Here is a 22,180-nt window from a genome sequence, read left to right on the forward strand (position 1 = left end):
TCTCTCTCTCTCTCTCTCTCTCTCTCTCTCTCTCTCTCTCTCTCTCTCCCCCCCTCTCTCTCTCTCTCCTTCGTCACCTCTCTCCGTTTCTCCTTAGCCATTCGTTTCTTTCTCTCCCTCGCCGTCGTCCTCCCTGACGCCTTGCGCCTAGCAGATAGACTTCTTTCTCTCGACGCCTCTCACCGTCATGCCGCGCCGCGCTGCGCGACGTTGCTGACTCGACTGGCGGGAAAACTAGCTCTTCAAACAGATTTTCCCGCGACGGGCATACGGTTCGAGCGTTTCTCGGTTAACTCTATCCTGTTACCTGCTACTATTGTGTGCCGCTCGTGGCCTGACTATCGGTATTACAGGCATTTGACGAGAATTATCGACCGTTATTAACTTTGCGCCAAGCGTGCCGCATCGAGTCGCTTCGATTTTTTTCGAAGGTGATTTACTCTGATTTTGAAGAATTTCTGGAAAAACGTTTTATGCACCGGCAAACAATAGCAATAGCAATGACCGCATTCGCGGAGAAAGCGACATGCATTCGTTGCACATACGGCACGTTTATCCCCGTTAAAGTTAAACTTGAGAATCGTTATCTATTTTCGTACCTTTTAGGCTTGCTATTATAAATTATATTTTGTAAATCTATCTATTATTTATTATGACTGTAATATCTAATAGTTAAGCCTTTTGCAATGACACATAAATGTTAATTAAATTATTTAAAAATTAAACTAATTAAATTTATTAAATAAATTTAAAAAATCTTTTCTTTCTGTTTTCAGCGTAAAACTAATGAAAGGGAAGATGTATTGGGCTTAAAGGTAAGCGAATTTTATAACGTAATACGTAAATTTTCTTATTATTTAAGTTTCTTTCAATGTATTAAACTTATAAGTTTTGCTCTAAAGCTCATATTAGTAAACGCTTGCGCGAATAAAATAATAAAAGTGTGCAGTAATAGGAGATGTGGTGGATTTGGGGCATTCCAATAAAAGACCATAGGTATCTATTGTATTGTCTTTTGTGTCACGCGTGACGCCGGTAGCCCTGAATGTGCGCGGCAAATGGAAAGCTAATGACCGGAAACAAGAGTACATCAGGCAGGTCGATTCGTAGTGAATTTTCCAAATATACCGCGAGATATTTCCACTTCCCCTTGTAATATAAATTGCAATTTGGAAGGACTTGTTCTTTGCAATTTTCATATATCGCGCAATCATTTTCGTTTCGCTCCATATTGCGATAATCCTGACCATACGCACCATTATCCATTGAGCATAGAAATTAATTGATCGCAGCGATTGTTCGATGGATTAATTAAAATAATAATAACGAAAAATAATCAATATGCCATAACATATTTTATGTACTGCATCTGTTCCAAAATTATAAAATCTTTATCGATATTACTCAGCCGATAACGTCTAGAATTATATCATCTATTTCTGTAAAATACACGCGAATTTGTAATCTAAAATCACTTCTAAATCACGACATTAAATTACGAATATTATAGCGAAATACAAAATATTTTCTTTCCGAGAGAAAGATTCCTTCTTGAAAACCAATACGCGAAGCGTAATCTTGGGAAAAGCGAATTTTATCGAGTCTGTTGCGCTTTCTAAGCTTGATTCTCGTCTTCGAAAAGCCTCGAACGTCCGACTGGGGTCCTGTGACTTTGGAAATAGAAAGTCACTTTGAAAATAGGCTCCGAAATATGCGCGCCTGGCGAACCCTCCTATCGTCTCGGCTAAGAAGAAGAAGAAGCCGAAGAGAAAGAGAAGCAGAATCGGGATGAGGTAGAACGACGAGGAGACGAGAGAGGCGCGGGAGGGTAGACGCGATTTTAGACTACGGACTCGGCGCGTCGGCGTCGGGTTAAAAATAACAGTAATAGCGGCGGAGCCGGTTCTCGTCGTCGTCGCCGTCGTCGCCGTCGTCATCGTCGTCGTCGTCGTTGCCCACATCGTCCACGTCGCGTACATTGCCGCTGTTGCTGCTAATGCTGATTCTGGCTCATATCTTTCTCCACTGAATTGGATGGTGATATCGCTATTATGTCGTTGCGACATAACCTTGAGCATCGCGCTGAAGAAGTCTAGAAAAGCGAAGCCACACTATTTCGACTTTTTCTTCACACAGGAATATTAATATCTTATATACCGAGAAGCAAGATTTTTATCCACTTCCACGTGTTGCGGGAGAATTTTTATCTGTACGCTTAGCGAACACGCATTATAATCATTTCGGGCGGAGTTTCCTGGTTGCTGGCTACACAACAGCATGTTTGTCAGGACAGAATTTATAAATCTCGTTGACGAATTGTCACGTTCCCGTTTCGCGAAACTTTTGCGCTGGTAAAACACCAGACAAATTTATCTGGTCATGTCCATGCTTTTTTGAAAATAAAAATTATTTAGCTCGCACTTCTCTCCGAGAGTTGATGTATTTGTAGGCTTTCAAGCGTAAACTTGACGTAAACGGACGAGGACTATCGTGAGCTCTATTTTTCATATATTATAGTATATCGTATTTGAGAGCTTATACATATATATATATATATATATATATATATATATATTGGAAATTATTGTTTCACGAGTGAACTTTACGATTTATACAGAATGACATTTAGTCCTCAGGGAGGTCCATGATTACCAGAGAAAGTAAAATAAAAGTGTTGATATTATATCTACGAAAGTCGCGTATATCTGTACCGGAGCATCACGGGTCGGGACTCGAAATGTTGGCTGTGCCCGCGATCAACGGATTCTCTCTCCGCGCAACGGCGAGGCAAATTTTATTTTCGAACCGCGGTGGCGTCCCGCGATTCCGATGCCACCGGCCCCATCACAGCAGCTATCCCCCTCCAATATCTTGCTATCCTGGCGCGCCACGATTGACACTCGTTAGTCCAAAGCCGGGTCGTGCGATTGCCGATTGCCGATCACCTTCGCGGATACTTTGGATATAATGTTTGGATGGTGTTGAACGCGATTTGATATAGCCACGGACGCGCGAGGGCGGTCCGCGAGTATTCGTTCGTTGTCAAAGCCAAAGCATTTTTGATATTTCGCGACCGCATCATGTAGCTTGTAGCATAAGCAATTGTGTGACATGCATTTCCTCTCGTCGTTCTTATAGATAAAGGAAATATAATTGAATAGATATATATGAAATGGAGTTCAATGCGAGCACGAGTGGCGCTTTGATAATTGCTGAGGCGCGCGCCATTTCGAGCATCGCGCGCTCGCTTGCGCGGCATACGGCATACCGGACTCTCTCGGCTAGGAATAGTCGGGCCAGGATACAGGAACAGTTACCACAACGCGTCACGTCAGGGCCAGCGTTGCTCGAGGCGATCGGGCAAGGACGGTACCGCTACGGGCAAAGATCTTGGATCGCTCTCCTCCCGCAAGAATTTATGACGCGAAAAATCTTGTTCTCTCCGCGGGAATTTCCGCCGATCGCCGATTTGGCGCGCGACTAACCTAGCGAGCGAGCTTGCGGATCGTCCTTAGCAAAGAAAGCAAGAAAATAAGCTGAGCGGCGAATCGTTCGCTCGGAACGAATGCGATATCTATCGACATAGGATTTACAGAGAGAGATGTTGCACACTCGTGCACAATTCCTTTCCTCTCTGACATCGGAATTGACCTCGGCTTAACGAATATTCGACGGGATATATTACGCCTTTCTTTTGCAGTTTGACATTCCTACAAGTATCCCCATGCAATCTTTGAATGAAAACTTCAAGTAAAGACCACTTAAAGTTAAGTGAAGACTAAGCAGTTTGCTTACTCGCGTGTGTTAATTGGTAGTTTTTAATACAGCGCGATTAGCCACGAGCCAAGCTTTGACGGCTACGTGACGATTTGTCTCTCGCGACAACAAACAGAGAAATTTTTATTTTCACGGTTAATATTCGTCCATTTCGAATATTGGTGACGCGAGCGCGATTGATCCCGCCCGGGGGGGGGGGGGGGTAAACTTGCAAGAGGTGCTCTGATGTGCCATGTCGCCGGAATCGGCAAGCGGGTGTAATAGGCCGATACAGGCCGATGTACTTAGATCCGACCCAACCGTCGTACGGAGGTCGTTGAATCCCATTAAGCGGTACTCTTCGACCGTTTCGCTGCCGACCACCTGTACGCCCATGGTTTTTTTCCAGTTGATGTCTCCGCATCCGCGTCTCTCTCTCTCTCTCTCTCTCTCTCTCTCTCTCTCTCTCTCTCTCTCTCTCTCTCTCTCTCTCTCTCTCTCTCTCTCTCTCCCTCTCCCTCTCCCTCCCTTCCTCCCCTCCCCTTCTCTCTACCTTGCTACAGCGTGCCTACCGCGATTATTGCGTCGGATGACGACGGCGAAGAGAAGGAAACGCCAAAACGAGAGTGATTACCCTCCTCGTCGTCGTCCTCGTCATCCCAACGCGCTCATTGTCGGTGAATATCGCGCGCCGCGGTTAGAATATTGTATTCTCCTTTTCTCGTATGGCTAATGCGGCCACACCTTTCACCAACACCCAACCCTGCAGGCTCCGATCCAACTAGCGTACTGAGTTAGCTAGGCTAGCTGGATGACTTGGCTTGCCGATCGAAGGAATAGCCAGGCGCAGTCGCTCGACTCGCTCGTTCGCTCACTCGCTGCGACCAGCTGTACGACGCATCTATTCGCGCGCATTTCAAGAGCCACCTAACAGTAAAGTCTCTCTCGTTTTATTCCGTTGTCGAACGGCTCCAACAATTCTCGGAGAGGACTTCCTACGATTTTCATTACGTTCCTCCCATCATTTACGACTTACGGGATACACTCGCGATTGTCCCTCCTCTATCTCGAGGAGTTTTCGGTATGCCAATCCATGCAGTAACTTAAAATACAACACGTCTGTCTCTTCATGTACGTACTATTATGTAGACTTGGGAATTGAAAGTAAGGCTCGGACAGATTCGAACGAATTACATGGTCGAGCTATTCGAACTGTTTCAAGTTGAAATGTCCAAGATTCAAATCCAAATAATTCTTACAATTTGAAAGGAAGTCAATGATGCATCGAACTGTTTAATGGATTTGCGATGTTCGAAAATCTGACAGTTTGGAAAGTTTAGTTGAGGAAAACTCGTGTGAGAATAGCACTAATTGCAGATGTGAATAGCTTTAATTTCTTCCTTTTTTACAATATATTACTCAACTTAACATTTTTGCCTGAATTCAAGGGCAAATTGTTTGATTTTCGAAATTTGGAAAGTAACATAAATATTTATTATTTTAATTTTATTTATCTATTTGTAAACTCTATTGTTTTACCTGAAATAAGTTCGTATTATATTCGAATATAACTTTTTGAGATCCAAGTTATACAATTGGGCTCTGAAAACGATCTTTCAGTATTACAATTATTCAAATGTTACAAGAGATCCCACGCACAGAAAACTTAGTGAAAATCTTCAAATTTTGGATCCTTCTAAGAATTTATTTCCTTCTGTCTCTTAAAGGTTTCGAAATTTTCAAGAGATTTCTTGTGCAGTTTTCTAAAGTTTCTAAAGGATCGTCGTGTCCCACAAGTCTTCCCTGTCTACCTGTATTCGTTTCCTTTTTTCCCCAAATTCGTTTTGCCTCCACTTTTGATTTTAGTGTTCTTTTTTCCACTACGTAGGTGAAATAAGAAAATACATATCGATAATAACTAAAATTTACAATTTTATATAAAACACTGAACTTTTCCAAAATTATCTTTTTAATATGTATGAATTTGTTTATAACAAAACTTTATTATCTTAATAAAGTTATTAAAATCTTAATTTTATATTTCTGCGATATAAGAACATTATATGTATAACCACTCGGAATATCTTGGGATCTAATTAACTAATTAGTATAGTTTATATGCTAACATGCGAAATGTCGACGGCAAAACAATCAATCAGCTAGTCGTTCTGCGCAATTCGCAGGAGCGGCAGGCCTACTCGACACTGAAAGAACTTTTTCCGCTGCCGCTTCGATGGTCCGAACAAAAAGGACCGAGGCCATAGTCTACCCGGGGACCCCTCGGCATAAAAGGCTCCAACCCTCGTTCTCTCTCCCTTCAGATAGCGTGTATAGGATCTACTATCCTGAACCCAAATCCGACCTGGTCCCGCAGCTTCCAATATAGCATATCTCAACCTTAGGGCCTCGTGTACCATTGTTCATACACTATTGCACGGTGATCATTTCCATTAACCCACCCACGTGTTGTTCATACGGTACATGTATTGTCCGAAATACAGATACCAACAAAGCATTGGTCCATTAATTACAAATTTTTTGCGTGATTACTGTGTTATATTAAACATATTTGTATAATTATCTGGTATCCATTTTGTTCAGAATTTGTAACGCTACTCTTTCTAAAATAACTCATTTTTCTATGGTAAAATGACCTTGCCGTTGAAATATTACTTTTGTACTGCATTCTCACGAACGGAAGCTTAAATGAGAATCCCTGGATTTTATTGTTGGCTCTTCGAAACGTACCACACGATGCACCCTTACGTCCGACCCTCGTCAAGGCAGCACAGCATCGTGACCCAAGCATGACGATCATCCGTATTTCCTACCTGGGCCCAGGTATCTTCGACCATGTCCATGCCCCACAAGTAGGTAAAAGACGCCAAGACAAATTTTTTCCGGCACGCATCTTTCTCAAAATTCTTGGAATCTTTGCCTTCGTGTACGTGACTAGTACACAAAAGAAGGATCCGACAAATTTGTACGACGAGACGCATAGCTTGGCATGGTACTGATGAATCAAAATGTATTGCTACATAACAGGAGGGAAGGAGGGAGGAAGGGAGAGAGGGAGAGAGAGAGAGAGAGAGAGAGAGAGAGAGAGAGAGAGAGAGAGAGAGAAAGAGAGAGAGAGAGAGAAATGATAATCTTTGTGGATTGAATACATTTTACGCGTCTTAAAAATAAAAGGCTCAAGAAATAGCTAAAGAAAACTAGAACTAGAACCGATTTAACCTTTGAGAATGATCGTGCAATCGTTACTAAGTTTAATTTTACAAAGCTAAGTTCATGTATTCGCAATATTGTAATTTTATAGCGAAATATTTCTACAACAGAACTTTTTCCACAAGTGCACTACTTGCACTCTGCTTCAATACTTGATTCAAAATCAAGTATTGATATTACGAGATTATCAATACTGAGACGATACTAACGATACTATGACGATACTAAGTACTCGGCTTCGTTTCCCAATCGCAAACTCCGTAATTCGATGCTTTCTTTGTCACATCGTTGATTCATTACTCTTGTAAGTAGAAAGTGTTCGCGTATGCGCAAACCAGACGCATGTTCATTGTTGACTAGCCAGCACCTGCTATGTCCGAACTGTCCACTTGTCGTTTTCCTTTTCTCTCTCTCTCTCTCTCTCTCTCTCTCTCTCTCTCTCTCTCTCTCTCTCTCTCTCTCTCGTCTTACGAACATCGTAAACTTCATCCCGCGCACCCACTCGTCAGACACGAACAGGTTCGACGCGCGCGCGCGCGCGCACACACACACGCACACGTTGCCTTTCTCGCTTCATTCCCTTCCTTCCACTTTTCTCCTTTCTTTTCTCCCTTGTTTGTTTTGCTTTATCTTAAGCTTAGTCTTTAGGTGTACTATTTTAACCCCGTCGTGTACAAAACGAGACTCGGGGGATTCCTCGATTTTATTTGTTAGTCATTCTATCCTTGACCAAAACAGGTGTAACTTTCTCAGGTTAGTTATTATTCAGTTATATATTATTCATATATATTATTCAACATTTATCATCACAATTTGATAATATTTGATACTTTATTTACATATAAAAGTTTTTTTAGATGAGTACAGTACAGCGTTTAAGAGTTAAACAGCTTCTATCTATGCTATAACGTGTTAATTCTTAAAGAAAGAATAATTTGAAATTTATTAAAATTTATTAAAGAATCTGTAACTGAAAGAGCACCCTATATCTACAAAATACTTAGCATATTATTCGACATAAACATATGTTAAATATGATACCTCGCGAGGTACATTACTTCACAGCTTCAGCATGACCGATCACGCCGTTTCATTCATAGATGGATCCATCGACGAGTCTCTTCATCGAAACCGAAAATATTTGAAATAAAAACCTTCGCGCTCCACATGACGCCGGGTGACGGACGCCGAAGGGCGAACGAGGCAAACCAGTGAGTGGAGAGGGGTTGGGGGGAGGACGCCGCGTCATACGCGCGTAAGCAGGAAGACGCCACACTAAAAAAATCCGGCGCGAGGCAAAAAATGTATCGGAAAGGGAGAGTGGCGTGTATATATGTATCCCCACTGACACTCCCACGCACAAGGGGTGCCCGCCATTGCCCGACATATGGCCCCCTTTTTCAGCCGACGCGTGCGTCTCCGCTTTCCCACACGACGAAAATACAGCCACCCGTGTGCGTGCGTACGTGCGTACACACGTGTGCATGAGCGTGCACTGTGATGCCCGCACGGATGCATCCATCAAACTGTTTGAATTCGGTATAGAATAAAGGGGAAGTTTACCCTAACACGAATTGCTCTCGATGAGCTGAGTTAATTTTTTTATTCGCCAAAAATGTCGGGAATTTTGATTATGTCGGAATATATGCTACCTTCAAATATAATCTTGAATATAAATTCATACACTATACACTCTCAGAATTTCTATCTTTCGTGATGAACTCGTGTTCGCGAAAAAATAAAATATATATTGTAGTTACAATGCCATTGTATGATATATTTTATACATATATCTGGTATCTCAAGAAAAGTGTACTATATTTTTATAAAAATAATTGCTATTAATACGCAACACATTTTACCTATTTCGCAATTTAAATTTGTTCGTCTTATGAGATCTACGCTCGAAATATCCTTATCGTTGTCGAAACAAATGGAGACATCGCGAAATACAGGAAATATGCACGGAAACCTTTGACTCCTAGAATTGGCACGGACCAATTAACGACTGGATGACGTTTTCCATCGCTTTATTTCGAGAGGAGCCTGACGTCCTTTTCCTTTTATTTTCGTCTCTTTCCTTCTGTTGCCTTCCTTTCTACTCCTCGTCTCCGCTCGTCCTCTCGGCGTGCCTCGTCTCTCAATTTTCCGTTCTCGAGTTTTTCACTCTCTCTCGCCCACTTTTTTTCTTTTTCGCGGCCTTCCTCCTGCTTTTGATCCCCACCCAATTCCCCGGTTTTCGGGGTAGAACCCTTCGTTCAGGACACCGCAGATGTCGCGCGCCCCTATACCTATAGATAGTATCAGCGGCGCTCAGTCCGATTTACGCAAGGAGCCACATGGTTCTTGGCTAATCCTAGACGCGATCTTATCAGTTTTATTTTATTTGTTAATAAACTGAACTGAATACACGCGCGTACACATAATTAAATACAATACAGACATTAACAATAATAAGGAATACGTAAATAAACAAATATAATTAATATCTATTATCTTTGAACACGTAGAGAAACTTGAGTTTTCGATGTCAACAACGTATGCAATCTTAATAACATTGCGTGAGACGAGCATATCGTGAGAAGTTCCCCGAAGACGTAATGCGCGCGTGCCTCTCTATAGGATAAGCGGACAATCGTACAGATAGGCGTACGAATGAGAGGCACTGGGGACCAGGGGTGCCGACCCTCCGTTTTCGGCGACCTTCCTTTATTCATCCCCTAATGTAGGCGCGACTGGCGCGTAGGCGCTCTCTCTCTCTCTCTCTTTCTCTCTCCCTCCTTCCCTCCCTCCTCGCCGCCTCGTATATAGGGTAGAGTATTTACCAGTCGGAAGGCATATATACGCGCGTTATATACGTTACATAGTGCGCGCGTACCTACGTCCTACGTGCGGGAGAGATCGCCTACGCGCATTCGTAGGTATCGCACGGGGTGCCTCGGGGGTTGATGGAGGAGTGAATGAGTGGGTCGGCGTCACCTATTGGATAGTTACCGTCGAGACGCATCGGAAGAACCCCCGTATACCTCACCCCGTTCGGCGTCCCTTCTGGCCTTCTGCGACCACCGATTCGGTACACGTGCCCGTCGTCCCTCGGGGGAGTGAAACATCGCAGACTCTCGCGCGCGTTTCGCGCCCGATGACGTCGCTCCGCGCTGTTTTCGACTGGGAGTCGCATGTCGCCGAAAAAGGCTAAGAACGGTATCTGTAATACCGACCAACTTTCCGTGGGCATTTCTGAAAAACTTATTTGACGAGAAAAATAATTCCCTCGTGCGAAATAATCGTCAATTTTCGATCGGATGTGTAAATATAGATCTGTAAATATAGAACCGAATCGTATTATTTACGTTAAGCAACAAATGTCACGTAAAATTAACTTGCGAAATAAACTCATAGATGTCTTGTCAATATTAATGTGTAGATGCTTAATGAAAAAGTAGTTTTTGAAAAAGCAATCTACGATGATCCGATAGAACCATCATGTGATAAATAATATTTCCTAATACAAATCAAGTGTGCATTTCTAAACGAAACATAACGGGGCGATTTATGTATATACATATAGATTGCTTTTCTTATACAAAATATTTTATGGTAATTAAATTATTGTTTATTATTAAATACTTATTTTATCGCGGCTTAATGACCGCTGCTGTGCGAAACAGGTCGCGTGTTCAGCAACGGGAGTCTCGTCGAGAAATTTCGTCTTGACGTCTTAACCGCCTTGAACAAGCGGAGTCCTTGAAGCCTGAAGCCGGTCGACCGCGGCGCGGCGCGGCGCGGCACGGCACAATCTTATCCACGCGCGCTCGTTGCGATAGCGCGTGGCTAATCTGCCGCGGACTTTACTCCGCTAAACTTGTCGTCGTTTGGATCAGCCTCCAGAATAGCGACGAATTTCAACGACTCGGGTGCCTTCGTGCGCCAAGAACTCCACCTTTTCGACGTCACCTGTATCTTGCGACACATACGCAAAAAGATTTTTATTTTTTATATCCCCGACTGTTTCATACGATAAATGATTTCATCGTACATACATAGAGATTTAGATATGTCGCGGGTTAAATTTTGCGCCGCTAACGTGATGATCTGGTAGAACGATAGTGTTTCGACCTTGGCCCCGGTTCACGTAAAACTCGAGAACCGCCGGTCGTGTCCCCGAGGACATTTGTCAAATCGAGCCGTTCGATCCAGTCGCGCGCGCGCGCGCACACGTGCTGTGACGAAAGGGAAATGTCAGGATACGAATAGGTTTCTGTATCAGGACGAAAAAAATTGGAGAGAGAAAGAGAGAAAATAGATACGTAGGAGATTACATGTAACACTCTTTCTAGACGATTGCGAAATATTTTATCAAAATAATTTTAATCAGCATCATTCATTGTCAATCTAAATCAGACAGCAACATGGAAAATATATTTTATATTTGTCAACTAGTACTTATTTAATTCACATTTCTAAGTTATTACATTTTACGGTTTAATTTTTCAACTTTTCACAATAAACTAAATTTGTATAATTAATATATCTTAAAAACTAATCGCAAAGTATAAAAGTAATAAAGTCACAGAGATAATAATGATAATTTAAGATATGATCGTCAGAAACAAAAGATAAGAGATAAGAAAGAGTGAAGACAGTGAGGCGATATATCCCGAAAAGAAACGCCTTATCACGATCATAATCTTCGGCAAGTGAGGAAGTATTAAAAAACCTACTTGAAAAAAATAAAAAGCTCGTTACTATTTTACGTAAAGTGATATTCTCATAACTCACTCTCGTCGTGGCAATTTGCGTGTTTTAAAGAAATACTTTCCATCCACGCAAGACGCAACCGAGTGAGTCCCTTTCGACATATCCCGCATTCTCGCTCGCTCACTCGCTCACATCGCCCGAAGTTTGCTTTGTTGTTCCTCCGCCCGACAGCGACGTGCTCTGGCTGTTTGCGCCGCCTCGCAATTTCTCCGTGCGGCGTCGCCGCCGTCGAGTCCCCTTTCGAAAATAACACACGGCCGGTTGACGTCATGCTGTCATGACCACCGTGGCGCGCCAATGCAACGTTGCTCCGACGCCGACGTCGTGTGTTGCGCGGCGCAGAAAATTCAACTCGCGCGCGCGCATACACGCACACATGTGCGCAGCATTACTCTCGTACACACATGCGCGCGAGCGCGTTTGTGTGTGTGTGTGTGTGTGTGTATGCGCGCGCGCATCACCGCGCCGATATCAACGGCGAATCATGTGACACACACACACAGGCATCCCATATACAACGACTACTTTTATCTACCGACGACTGGTCTCTCGGCCGACTCAGCCTTCGAAGCGCGTTTGCTAGCAGAGCCGGCAAAAGACTGGCGTTAATGAATTTAAAAGTATAAATATGAAGCCAATATAGACCCAACTTTTTTAAGCATCACGCTCTTGAAATGATTGGATAACATAATATAACGTATACCCCCTCCCCTTCCCTCGCACACACACACACACACACACACACACATTAGAAAAATGAAGAAAAATAGAGGAAGATCAGATCGGATCTTTGGTTCTGATACTTTCAAAGTATCGATATTTTAATATTGTTTATAGAGGAAAGTGCCCTATTATGAGATAGGATCCTAATATGAGATGGCGGGGTTTTTTCATGGTGGAATCAACAGATAGGGCCTATATAGGGCCTTTTAGCTTAACATATCTCATATTAGGATCCTGTCTCATAATAGGGCACTTTCCTCTACATTTATTTGATTATGAAATCTATGATTAATAAATTAAATAAACCTGAAATGTGTTCTGATATATTACTAATGGATTAAGCGGTGGATAAAGTGATATCGAATACATGTTGAAAAATGACGCTATTTAATTGGAATCAGTTTAGAGAGTATGTAACTACTAATAAAAAATCGATTAGAACTTTTATAACGTATAGTAATATGTACATGCATAAATTACATGCATAATTCTACTCGATGCTCTTAAAAGTGGTTCGCTCACAAGTCAGACTTTGACTCAAGCGACGTTTCTCTCTCTTGGACATCATTCAAATAAATATTATTGATGCTTAATCGAAGCTTGAGTGATTACATGTCTTTTTCTAGATTTCTGTATTGCGTTTTCAAACATCCGTTAACATAACATCTCTTTCCGTATATAATAGTCGGTACGTTAGTAACACACGCACTAAATTACTTGTTTAAAGTTGATAATCTTCGAAGATATAATGCATTCTTCCTAACGAAATATATAAACAAATATACGCCATAACTTGAAGAGATTTTCATTTTTTAGCCAAGATATATAGCGAACGCTGCCGTGCAATATTCCGGTAAATATCTATAGTCGCTAGATGAGCAGCATACATCGGCGGATGATTAACGTTCACCAAGTTTAAGCGCCGCGATTTCCAACGTCGGCACTGTCGCGCAAGTTGCTAGATAGTTTCGACTCGGCGCGGCCGTACCGAGTCAAGTCGAGTCGAATCGAGTCGAGTCGAGGCAAACATTACCTCATCGCCCGGCAGAGCCGGATCCACCGTGAACCTTCTCCACTTGGGATTTTACTAGCCGCTCGCCGTTACTACCTTGCGCCACTGCCGCGCGCGCGTCATGCTCACAAAAACGATCCTTTCTCAGCCAACCAACGGACGGACCCGCACCGCGAGAACAGCGCGCATATACATACATACATACATACATGCATACATACATACACGGACATATAGATGGGGGTATCGGAAATACTTGTACAAATTTTAAGGATGAGTTCTCCACACATAAACAAGAAAAAAAGGCCTTATAAACATATGTCCGGAAATGCTTGGTTTATGAGTTCTAATCAAAAGATTACATTCAATGACAAGAATGGACAGAATACATCTACAATCATATGACCAGTCTAATACATCTTCAGGCCAATTATTTATCCACTCACAACAAATGCTCAAAATGTCCTCCACTTGCTTCAATACACATATGGACATGTCGGATCATGGACTGTCGCACCCTTTCAAAAATCTCACGACGGTTGCGTATGGTTTCGCAGACATCTATGATGCCTTGATAAAGCGTCTCACTTACTGGTAGGAATTCACATGTAAAAATCGAACGTACAAAGCAAACTAACGACGAGTGTAAACAAGTTTTTTTTTGTATAACTCATAAACCAAGCATTTCCGAACATATGTTTATATGACCTTTTTTTTGTTTATGCGTGGAGAACTCACCCTTAAAGTTTGTACAAGTATTTTTGATACACCTTGTATGTTTTATATATATATATATATGTATACAGGGTGTCCTATTTTAAATAACGACCTTAAATATCTCTTAAACTTTTAGAGAAAAATATTTCAGATAAAAGTTGTAGGGCTTAAAGGGATTTTAGGTCCGAGGGCCGTGTTAGACCCAATAGGGCTCAAATCAAATTTTTTAAATAAAAACCTCTATTTTTTATTGTATCATCATTTTCTACTAATTAATTTGATCAACTCTTGTCTGAAACATTTCTTTATTTGCCTAATATTTTTTAAGATATTCAAGGCAAACTTTGTAACTTTTACAATATTTAGCTTACGATATCTCGATAATTGCTTGTCGGAGAGAAAAGTGGTACAGGACTTTTTGACTTGATTTGGTCTCAAGAATATGCTGTTGCAATAGGACATCAACTTTTTTAAATATTTGTGTATACATCTCCTTGGAGCTTTTATGTATATTTATTTATTTATTTATTTACCGAACTTTTGTAATGCGTCTGGCTTTTGTTTCGCCTTGCGCATACTTGCCAGTCCTTAATCCGTTGCCGCACGATTGTCGACCAATCTGCCGACGGCTTTATCTGTAGCTGTCACCATTATTTCTTGCTCATTAGCGAAAACGTTGAACGTCTAAGCGCGCTGATGACGCTCCGTGAGATCTAAAACCTCTTTAAACTCCTATCGGCGCTTTTATCATATCGGGTACTTGAATCACGTATATAAATGGTAGTTTGGATTTTCTACCATTTACGAAGACGTCGAATATCAATTTGTACTTCAAAGGAGTCGGGCTCACCGGGATTACATTGCTTTCAATACCTGCTTCACATATCGGCCGTTCATTTGTCCATTATTAGTGGATCTCACCGTGCATCGCGTGAACCCACCTATACTCCGTCCAACGAGAGATCATGGTTGATCAAACGTAAATAACGATAGAGGACAGAGCCGCAACAAGGTGTTCGCGTTAACGTATTTTTATTTTTAATAGATATTGTCCAACACTATTAAAAACAAAAATAATTTAACGGATTCGTCGCGAGATTCCTTTACTTGTAACGCATCACCCACATTGGTTCGCACCGACGAATTCTTTTGGAGACGATCTTCACTTGTGTACCTTCCGATGATTTATGTGGTTATCCAAATACCGCGACGCATCTCGGGTTACCACATACCCCCTCGTCTCGAGTTTGGATCGCGATAAAACTTGGTCAAGCCAGGTTTTATTCTCTATGTTTCCGTTATTCTTTCCTCGCTCGCTTGACGCCTGTTGCTCGCTCGTGGCGAATCCCGGTCGTTTTATTACTCAACGTCAAAGTTGCCGCGCGAAATCTGTGACTTCCTTTATACTTTATACTTAAATATCGATATCGAAGTGAGTTACGTGCAGCAGCTCAACCTCGTGAAAAACTGTACGTGACGCGCGAGGATCCTTGCGACTATTCGTGACACCGCCACCGGGGGCCTTTAATATCGTTCAGCAATGAAAGTTGAAGAAGGCGTTTTATCCAACGCACGCGTCGGAATGCGCAGGTGTTGTATGAAATAGCGGTCGCGATCGGATGAGCCGACCTATATCACGCAAATTGTATAAAAGAACCAAATAGCGGTGATACATTGCGAAATGACCGTCACGTTTTAATCGTGGGAGCGAGACCCTTATTTAGCTTTGTATTAACCCCCGCCGTCTGCCGATAGACTCATCGTCAGAGTCACGAGGTTTAGAAACGAGATGCAAGTAGCAAGGATTTCACAAGTGGAAAAGGAGCGTCGGGGCGTGATGTCTCTCTCAACTTTGATTTACAGCTAGTTAAGAATCGTGTATTATCGCCACATACAACTAATCCCCTCCATCAGTGTATTTCCTCCTCTTGTCCCTCTCTCTCCAATCACCTAACCCCTAACCCTCTTTCGCATCGGTCACCCTATCTGTTTCTCCTCCCGCGTCTTTACCTCGCCCTCGCACTTGCTTCTTTCCCTAACCATCTTACCTCTAACCGTCCATCCATTTCTCCTGCCCCCTTTTCCCGCACTATCCTCTACGCTTTGCTCTAGTCTCTCTCTCTCGCTTGCTCGCGCGCGCGCGCGCGCGCACGCACCTCCTTTCCCGTCACCCCAGGTCCCTCTTGTTCCCGTTCCCGTTCCCGTTTTCGTTGTCGATTCAACAAGTGCTCGGTCACGCTTCGCAAATATCGCACGTAAGAGGAGGAGACGCCGGAGATTACGGCCGCATCCGTAGTCGGGCGCGCGCCCCATTCGCCGAGTTTCGCCAAAATTTTCAAGTACATATCCCGAGTACGTGGAAGGTATTCGAGAGACAACGACCAAGTTTTCCCGATCAACGAAATTATTAACCCGCGTTACGCGTATCCCCTCGTTTTCTCACAAGTTTATCTCCCTTCCAACACATTTTCACGATACGTAGAGCAATGTGCATGGAGATCTACTCACTTTGAATAGACCTTCTCGTAATAATTTGAAACTTGCGAATCGTTTCAACAATTCGCATGAGAAATTATTCGCGCGGCATAATCTATCAGAGCGTGGAACAAAATAAAAGTGTCAGAGTTTTACACACACACGCAAACACATATATATAAAACTCTGCGTTCGATAATAGGCAAAGTATAATCATTAGACTTTAATCAACGTTAATTTTTTGAACGATTGAATTAATTTCATTCACTCGTTTCAGATTCGCTCAAAACGGCTTTAGATTCCCACTCAAAAACTCGCAAAGTGAGCTGTTGCACCGAATGTCGCTTTTAGCTTGGAAAAAGAAAGAAAAGTTGCTGAGAAAAGAGGTGGCGTCATTCTTTCGGTGTTAGAAGGCGAGATTAGATCCGTCGCGTCGTTTCGATCCTCCGCGATGATTCCACGAACGTTCCTCAGAGCTCCGAGCTCCGAGGTCCGAGCTCCGATCTCTGAGCTGGCCGGTTGACCACGTCGCGTTGGAAGGAGAATCTCCGCGAGCGAGTCATATTCCAAGTAGGCCGCTACGGCCGGCTGCGGCGGATGTACACGGTCACAAGAGCGAGTCGTTGCCGCTAGAGACACTCGAGTCAGCCCAGGGACGTAGTTACCGCGTGGCAAGTAGAAAACGCATTTCGGACTAGAGTCCGCCCAAGTCTGCCGTCTTGACCGATAAGACTAACTGGGTCACTCTCAGTCGAGTATAAAATTACATACAAATCCATGTTGCTTCGGTTGCGAGAAGCTGAATAGTGTCGGCACACACGCGACCTATCGCGTAATTACGCGATAAATAAGTTCAAACCATGAACAAATTACGATTTATCGACTTTTTCCGACTTGATCGAATTTAGAATTTCTTGTTGATCTATGGGATGATGTAATAGAATCACGCGGGATCTCATATATATATATATATATATATATATATATATATATATATATGTGGAGAAAGAGTATATAGCGATAACAGAAACGTACGTTCGCGCGTCGTATTGGCTTTGCCTACAAGCCTCCGGTCCGTCGTTCACCACAAGCTCGATCATCACATCATTCACTACCGCTGTAGCGGAGCCGCGCTATCAGCGCAGCTTGAGGCGGCGCGGTGTTGGTAATGACGCGCGGACACCGAGTTCGATGGAAACGCGGTGACGTTTGTTCTCCCCGAGCCATTAGATCGCCCCGTTCACGTATGAAATTCGCTTACAAAACGTTTCAAGCGCGCGGCTTCGTTTCATTGTGAATGGGCGGATACACGTACATGTAAAAATATTAATGAAATTTAATATTTCGCTGGCCGCGCTCAGCATAGTGATACGACGAACGCCTTGCGGTCGCTTTTAAAAATTTTTGCTTATGCGTCACATCTTTCAATTTTTCGGAACGAAAGGAGAGCACGAGTATCAAGCCGAAGACTCTCGACTGTCAAGGTGCTAGAATAATTTCATTTCGCAGTTGTCGACTTTCAAAACGTATTACATAAAATGAAAGACGCGCGTTTTTTCTTGAGAGAGAGAGCGAGAGAGAGAGAGAGAGGGAGAGGGAGGGAGAAAGAGTGAGAAGGAGAGACTTAAAATTTGATAAGCCGTAAGTTGCAAACGTTTGGGATAAGAATAGTATCCACACAACTATTTCTAACGCGAATTTATGAAAGTTGTGCGAATTATCAAAGTTTGGTAAGTGGCAATTCGTTCTATAATCGAATCGAGCGACGGAAGTCAAAGAGACGATAATCGACTTCGGTAATGAGATTAATCGCGTGATTGTGAGGAAGAGGTTCGCATCTTCCTTTATTTTAATAATAAATTTCATACGTCTGTGTATTCAGGGGGCCGAAGTATCGCCGTTACCCTTTTAGGTCGACCTGATGACCGTCGGCGTCAATTTTTCGTCGGTCCAAAGTAGCAGTCCCAATGCCTTTTTTCTCTTTGTGTGTGTGTGTGTGTGTGTGTGTGTGTGTGTGTGTGTGTGTGTGTGTGTGTGTGTGTGTGTGTGTGTGTGTGTAGGGTGTTTCGGAATTGCACGGCACTATTTTAAGGGAAATATTTTCTAGGTCGAAATAAACAAAAAAGTTTATATAAACATATGTCTCAAACTTATTTATTAGCAAGGGCCTGAGCAGAATAGCTGACTTATAATTTTAAGACAATGTTTTATGCTTTAAATCTTTGTTTTTAGTATCGCACAAAACTGTCTTATGTCTCACGTCTTAAACGTATGCACGAAGTGTCAATATTTGTAAGACTTGAGACATAAGACAGTATTGTGTGTTACTAAAAACAAAGATCTAAAGCATAAAATATTGTCTTAAAATTATAAGTCAGCTATTCTGCTCAGGCTCTAAGAGATATTAATGAGTAAAGATTAGGATTAACAGTAAAATATTTTAAGTATGTTTTCGAAATGGCCGCCGTTTTGTTGAACGCCGTTGGACTATTTTCTATGGGGTTGGATGAAGTCTTTAGTTTATTGTAGATCTATTGGCACGCAAGAAAAATTAAGAAATCGCATAATGGAAGCTGCAGCAACTATCAGGAATAATATTGATGCCATAAGACGTGCCAGAGAAACATGGCTACATCGTGCTGAATACTGCATTTAACAAAATGGCGGTTAATTCGAAAACATACTTTAAATGTTTCACTGTTAAACATAATCTTTACTCTTTACTATCTTACTAATGTATATATAAACTTTTTGTTCATTTTGACCTAGAAAATATTTCCCTAAAATAGTGCCGTGCAATTCTGAAACACCCTGTATATACATACATACATATATACATATATATATATATCTTTCGCTTTTCTTTCCTTCTTCCGTAAAATCAAACGTCATGTGGAAACCACGTGGATTTGGTCATCCGACAAACATGTTGCTGGTGACATCTCACGGCATCTCCGAGCACAACTGAACTGAACACGCACACCGTGGCGATACATTCCCCTCTCTTCCCCTTTTTCATCATCGCCATCCTCTCTCCCTTCTAACGCTCCCTACTCCGGGCCTCTCTTTCTCACGCTCTCGCTCGCGCCAACAGAGAAACGCGTCTCTCCGTCTCCCGAGGTGAGCAAGGGTTTGGAGGGAGGAACGATTATTTACTTACTTTCACTCGCGCGACCTCGTACGCGCGTAAATCATCCACGGCTGCGTGGGTACTGCTTTCGTAGGGTCCGCGACGCCAAGATACGCACGCGAGTGTTCATCCCACCCTACGATTGGCAACGAGACCAAGAGAAATTGTAATCTCGGGATTCTCGGGATGTCCTGACCTCATTCTCAGTTCGCGAAAAACGCATGCAATTTTTAAATAAATAAAATAAAATTTTGATGTTGTTTAACGATAAAGATTCAGATTTTTTAATTCAACTAAACTCGATACTTATATTTATAAACTTCCTCTTTTATTGGAGCAAAAATGTTTTCATTACCAAGCTGTCTCACAGCTTACAAAATTAAGCATTTGTCGAAAATATAGATACAGCTTCTCTTTGTTCCGCATATGGGTTTCTCTGTCGCAAGATTGTCAGCGAACGTTTCTAAAGTACCGCCGCTAGAAATCTTGTGGCCAAGCCCCGCTCGCCAGCGAGCGGTCGTCCGCGTTCCGCTGATGATTTCTTCCAGGCAGGGCTAGGGAGTCGCGTGACGTCACTTTTTCCATCGCTCGGACGGAGTGCCGAGCGTCTGAGTCACGTCCTCTCGTGCCTACTCTCTCGCCTTCGAGCGTCGCGCAAAACGTGCCCATTCGACTTTGTTGCATCAACATCGACGAATAACTTGAAAATAACGCTGATTCTTAACAAACTTACAATTAGTCGTAACTGCTCAACATATAAGATGATGGAATTACAACTAGAAATAGCTATGTCTTTTATACAGATAGAGCTGAATGTGCGCAAAGAAATACATGGAGCTAATGTTAGCGATTTGTGGGTGCTTTCAGAGTTGTGCAATGATGGGTCTGCAGGCGACGGCAGGAAAACGCAAATTGGAGGGTGGTGTCGGCTGTATGGAATTCCACATGGATTTAGGTGAGAGTCCGTCAAAGCTTGGACGCGTTGACGGTAGCTGGTGGGCGATGGACGACAGTTACGGGCCGTCCCTGAATCAGACGTCAACGTCGTATTATGAGATGGAAGTAAGTTCGCCCTGCCTACAGGCGACGAACCCGTGCCAGCCCTCGACGACGAATTCATCGCAGTCGCAGCAGCAACAGCAATCTCAGCAACACCCATCGCAGCATCATCCATCTTCCCAATCGCCACAACAGGCACAGCAGCAGCAGCAGCAGCAGCAATCACAACAGCAGCAGCAGCAGCAGCAACAACAACACCAACAACAACAACAATCGCCGGCATCACCTTCGACGTCGGCCTCATCCCCGGTGACCCAGTTGCAGCATCATACGCAACATTATTATCACCATCAACGCACCGCCATCAGTCCAATCGGCAGCAACGGTTACAGCCAACTATCGAGATCTCAGCCACAATGGGGTGCCCTTCATCATTACGAGCCGCCAACGATACGTCGCGAGGAAAACGGCAAGAGCTACCTAGAGCTCGGATCAAGTTACCGAGCGAACGAGCGGTGTTGCGAAGGTTCCAAGTCCAGCTGGTGTCGGCGCGGTCGAGCCTGCTATCGGCAACGACGGCTCGCCGTGCTCAACATCTCTATGTGCAAACTTGCCAGGTATCGTCAATTCCCGGATCCAAGCCTCCACCGATCGGTACTGATCTGCAACACTTTAAGACACCTAGAACGTGAGATGGAGAGGGACAGGAGTCCACCACCTATGGAACCGGTCGTACCGGCGCCGATCGCTCAACTGCAACCGCCCGAGCAGGGCAGGTTAACGCCTTTCCCTGTGTCACCGACGTCGTCGGGAGAAACCGATGTCGATTCCGGCATCGGTGACAGTGACGACAGCCGATCGATCAATTGGGGGAGCGTACTATCTCTATCGAGCCAGTCGCCGCTCGATCCGCTCAACAACAACGAATTACTGGATGTGGACATTGGGCCCGATCTCGACCTAGACTTTATGCCCGGGTGGAAGCTGACGCCTCTTTCGGCAGACGACATCCTGAGAAGTACAACGACGACCCAGGAACAGCATCATCATCACCACCATCATCATCACCACCACCATCATCATCATCAACATCATCATCACCAGCAGCAACAGCAGCAGCAGCAGCAGCAGCAACAACTCCTGATGTCATCGGGGAGCAGTTGCGGCAGCAGCTGCGGCAATAGTAACATCATCGGAAACGCCGGCGTCAGCAACATTGGTAGCAACAGTAGTACGCACGAGTCGTTGATGTGCGTAGGATCATAGCCCTCAACTTTGACGTCGTTGAGTCATCTCATCGATTTCTATCCGCTGACGCCGCAGGGCAAATAAATCCGCGGCGGTAGCCGATGCAGCCCGTGATGAGTTCTGCGAAGGCACGC

The 22,180-nt window shown here is 43.4% G+C and overlaps 1 protein-coding gene and 1 long non-coding RNA gene across 8 annotated transcripts in view; one reads left to right on the plus strand and one right to left on the minus strand.

The window, feature by feature from the left end:
- Positions 1 to 22,180, plus strand: part of Tara (SERTA domain-containing protein 2 taranis) — a 61,457-nt gene that overhangs the window by 31,381 nt on the left and 7,896 nt on the right. For 4 of the 7 annotated variants that reach the window (XM_071698754.1, XM_071698751.1, XM_071698750.1 and 1 more), the window contains 2 exons: positions 777 to 815; positions 20,667 to 22,180. The exon at positions 20,667 to 22,180 is cut by the window's right edge and continues 7,896 nt beyond it. In XM_071698754.1, the coding sequence (XP_071554855.1) occupies positions 20,676 to 22,064 (1,389 nt within the window). In that variant the 5' untranslated portion in view covers positions 777 to 815; positions 20,667 to 20,675 and the 3' untranslated portion in view covers positions 22,065 to 22,180. The remainder of the gene's footprint in view (positions 1 to 776; positions 816 to 20,666) is intronic. The other 3 variants (XM_071698753.1, XM_071698757.1, XM_071698752.1) reach the window with 1 other exon arrangement.
- On the minus strand, positions 7,797 to 12,457 carry LOC139768500 (uncharacterized). Its single transcript, XR_011717373.1, has 3 exons — positions 11,764 to 12,457; positions 11,025 to 11,204; positions 7,797 to 10,938 (listed from the first exon to the last, which is right to left on the minus strand). It is a non-coding gene; the product is annotated as an uncharacterized lncRNA (long non-coding RNA).

This window comes from Temnothorax nylanderi, unplaced genomic scaffold, assembly GCF_030848795.1.
Source record: "Temnothorax nylanderi isolate EJ_2023f unplaced genomic scaffold, tnyl_v1.0 TNYL_tig0016_pilon, whole genome shotgun sequence".
Taxonomy (NCBI): domain Eukaryota; kingdom Metazoa; phylum Arthropoda; class Insecta; order Hymenoptera; family Formicidae; genus Temnothorax; species Temnothorax nylanderi.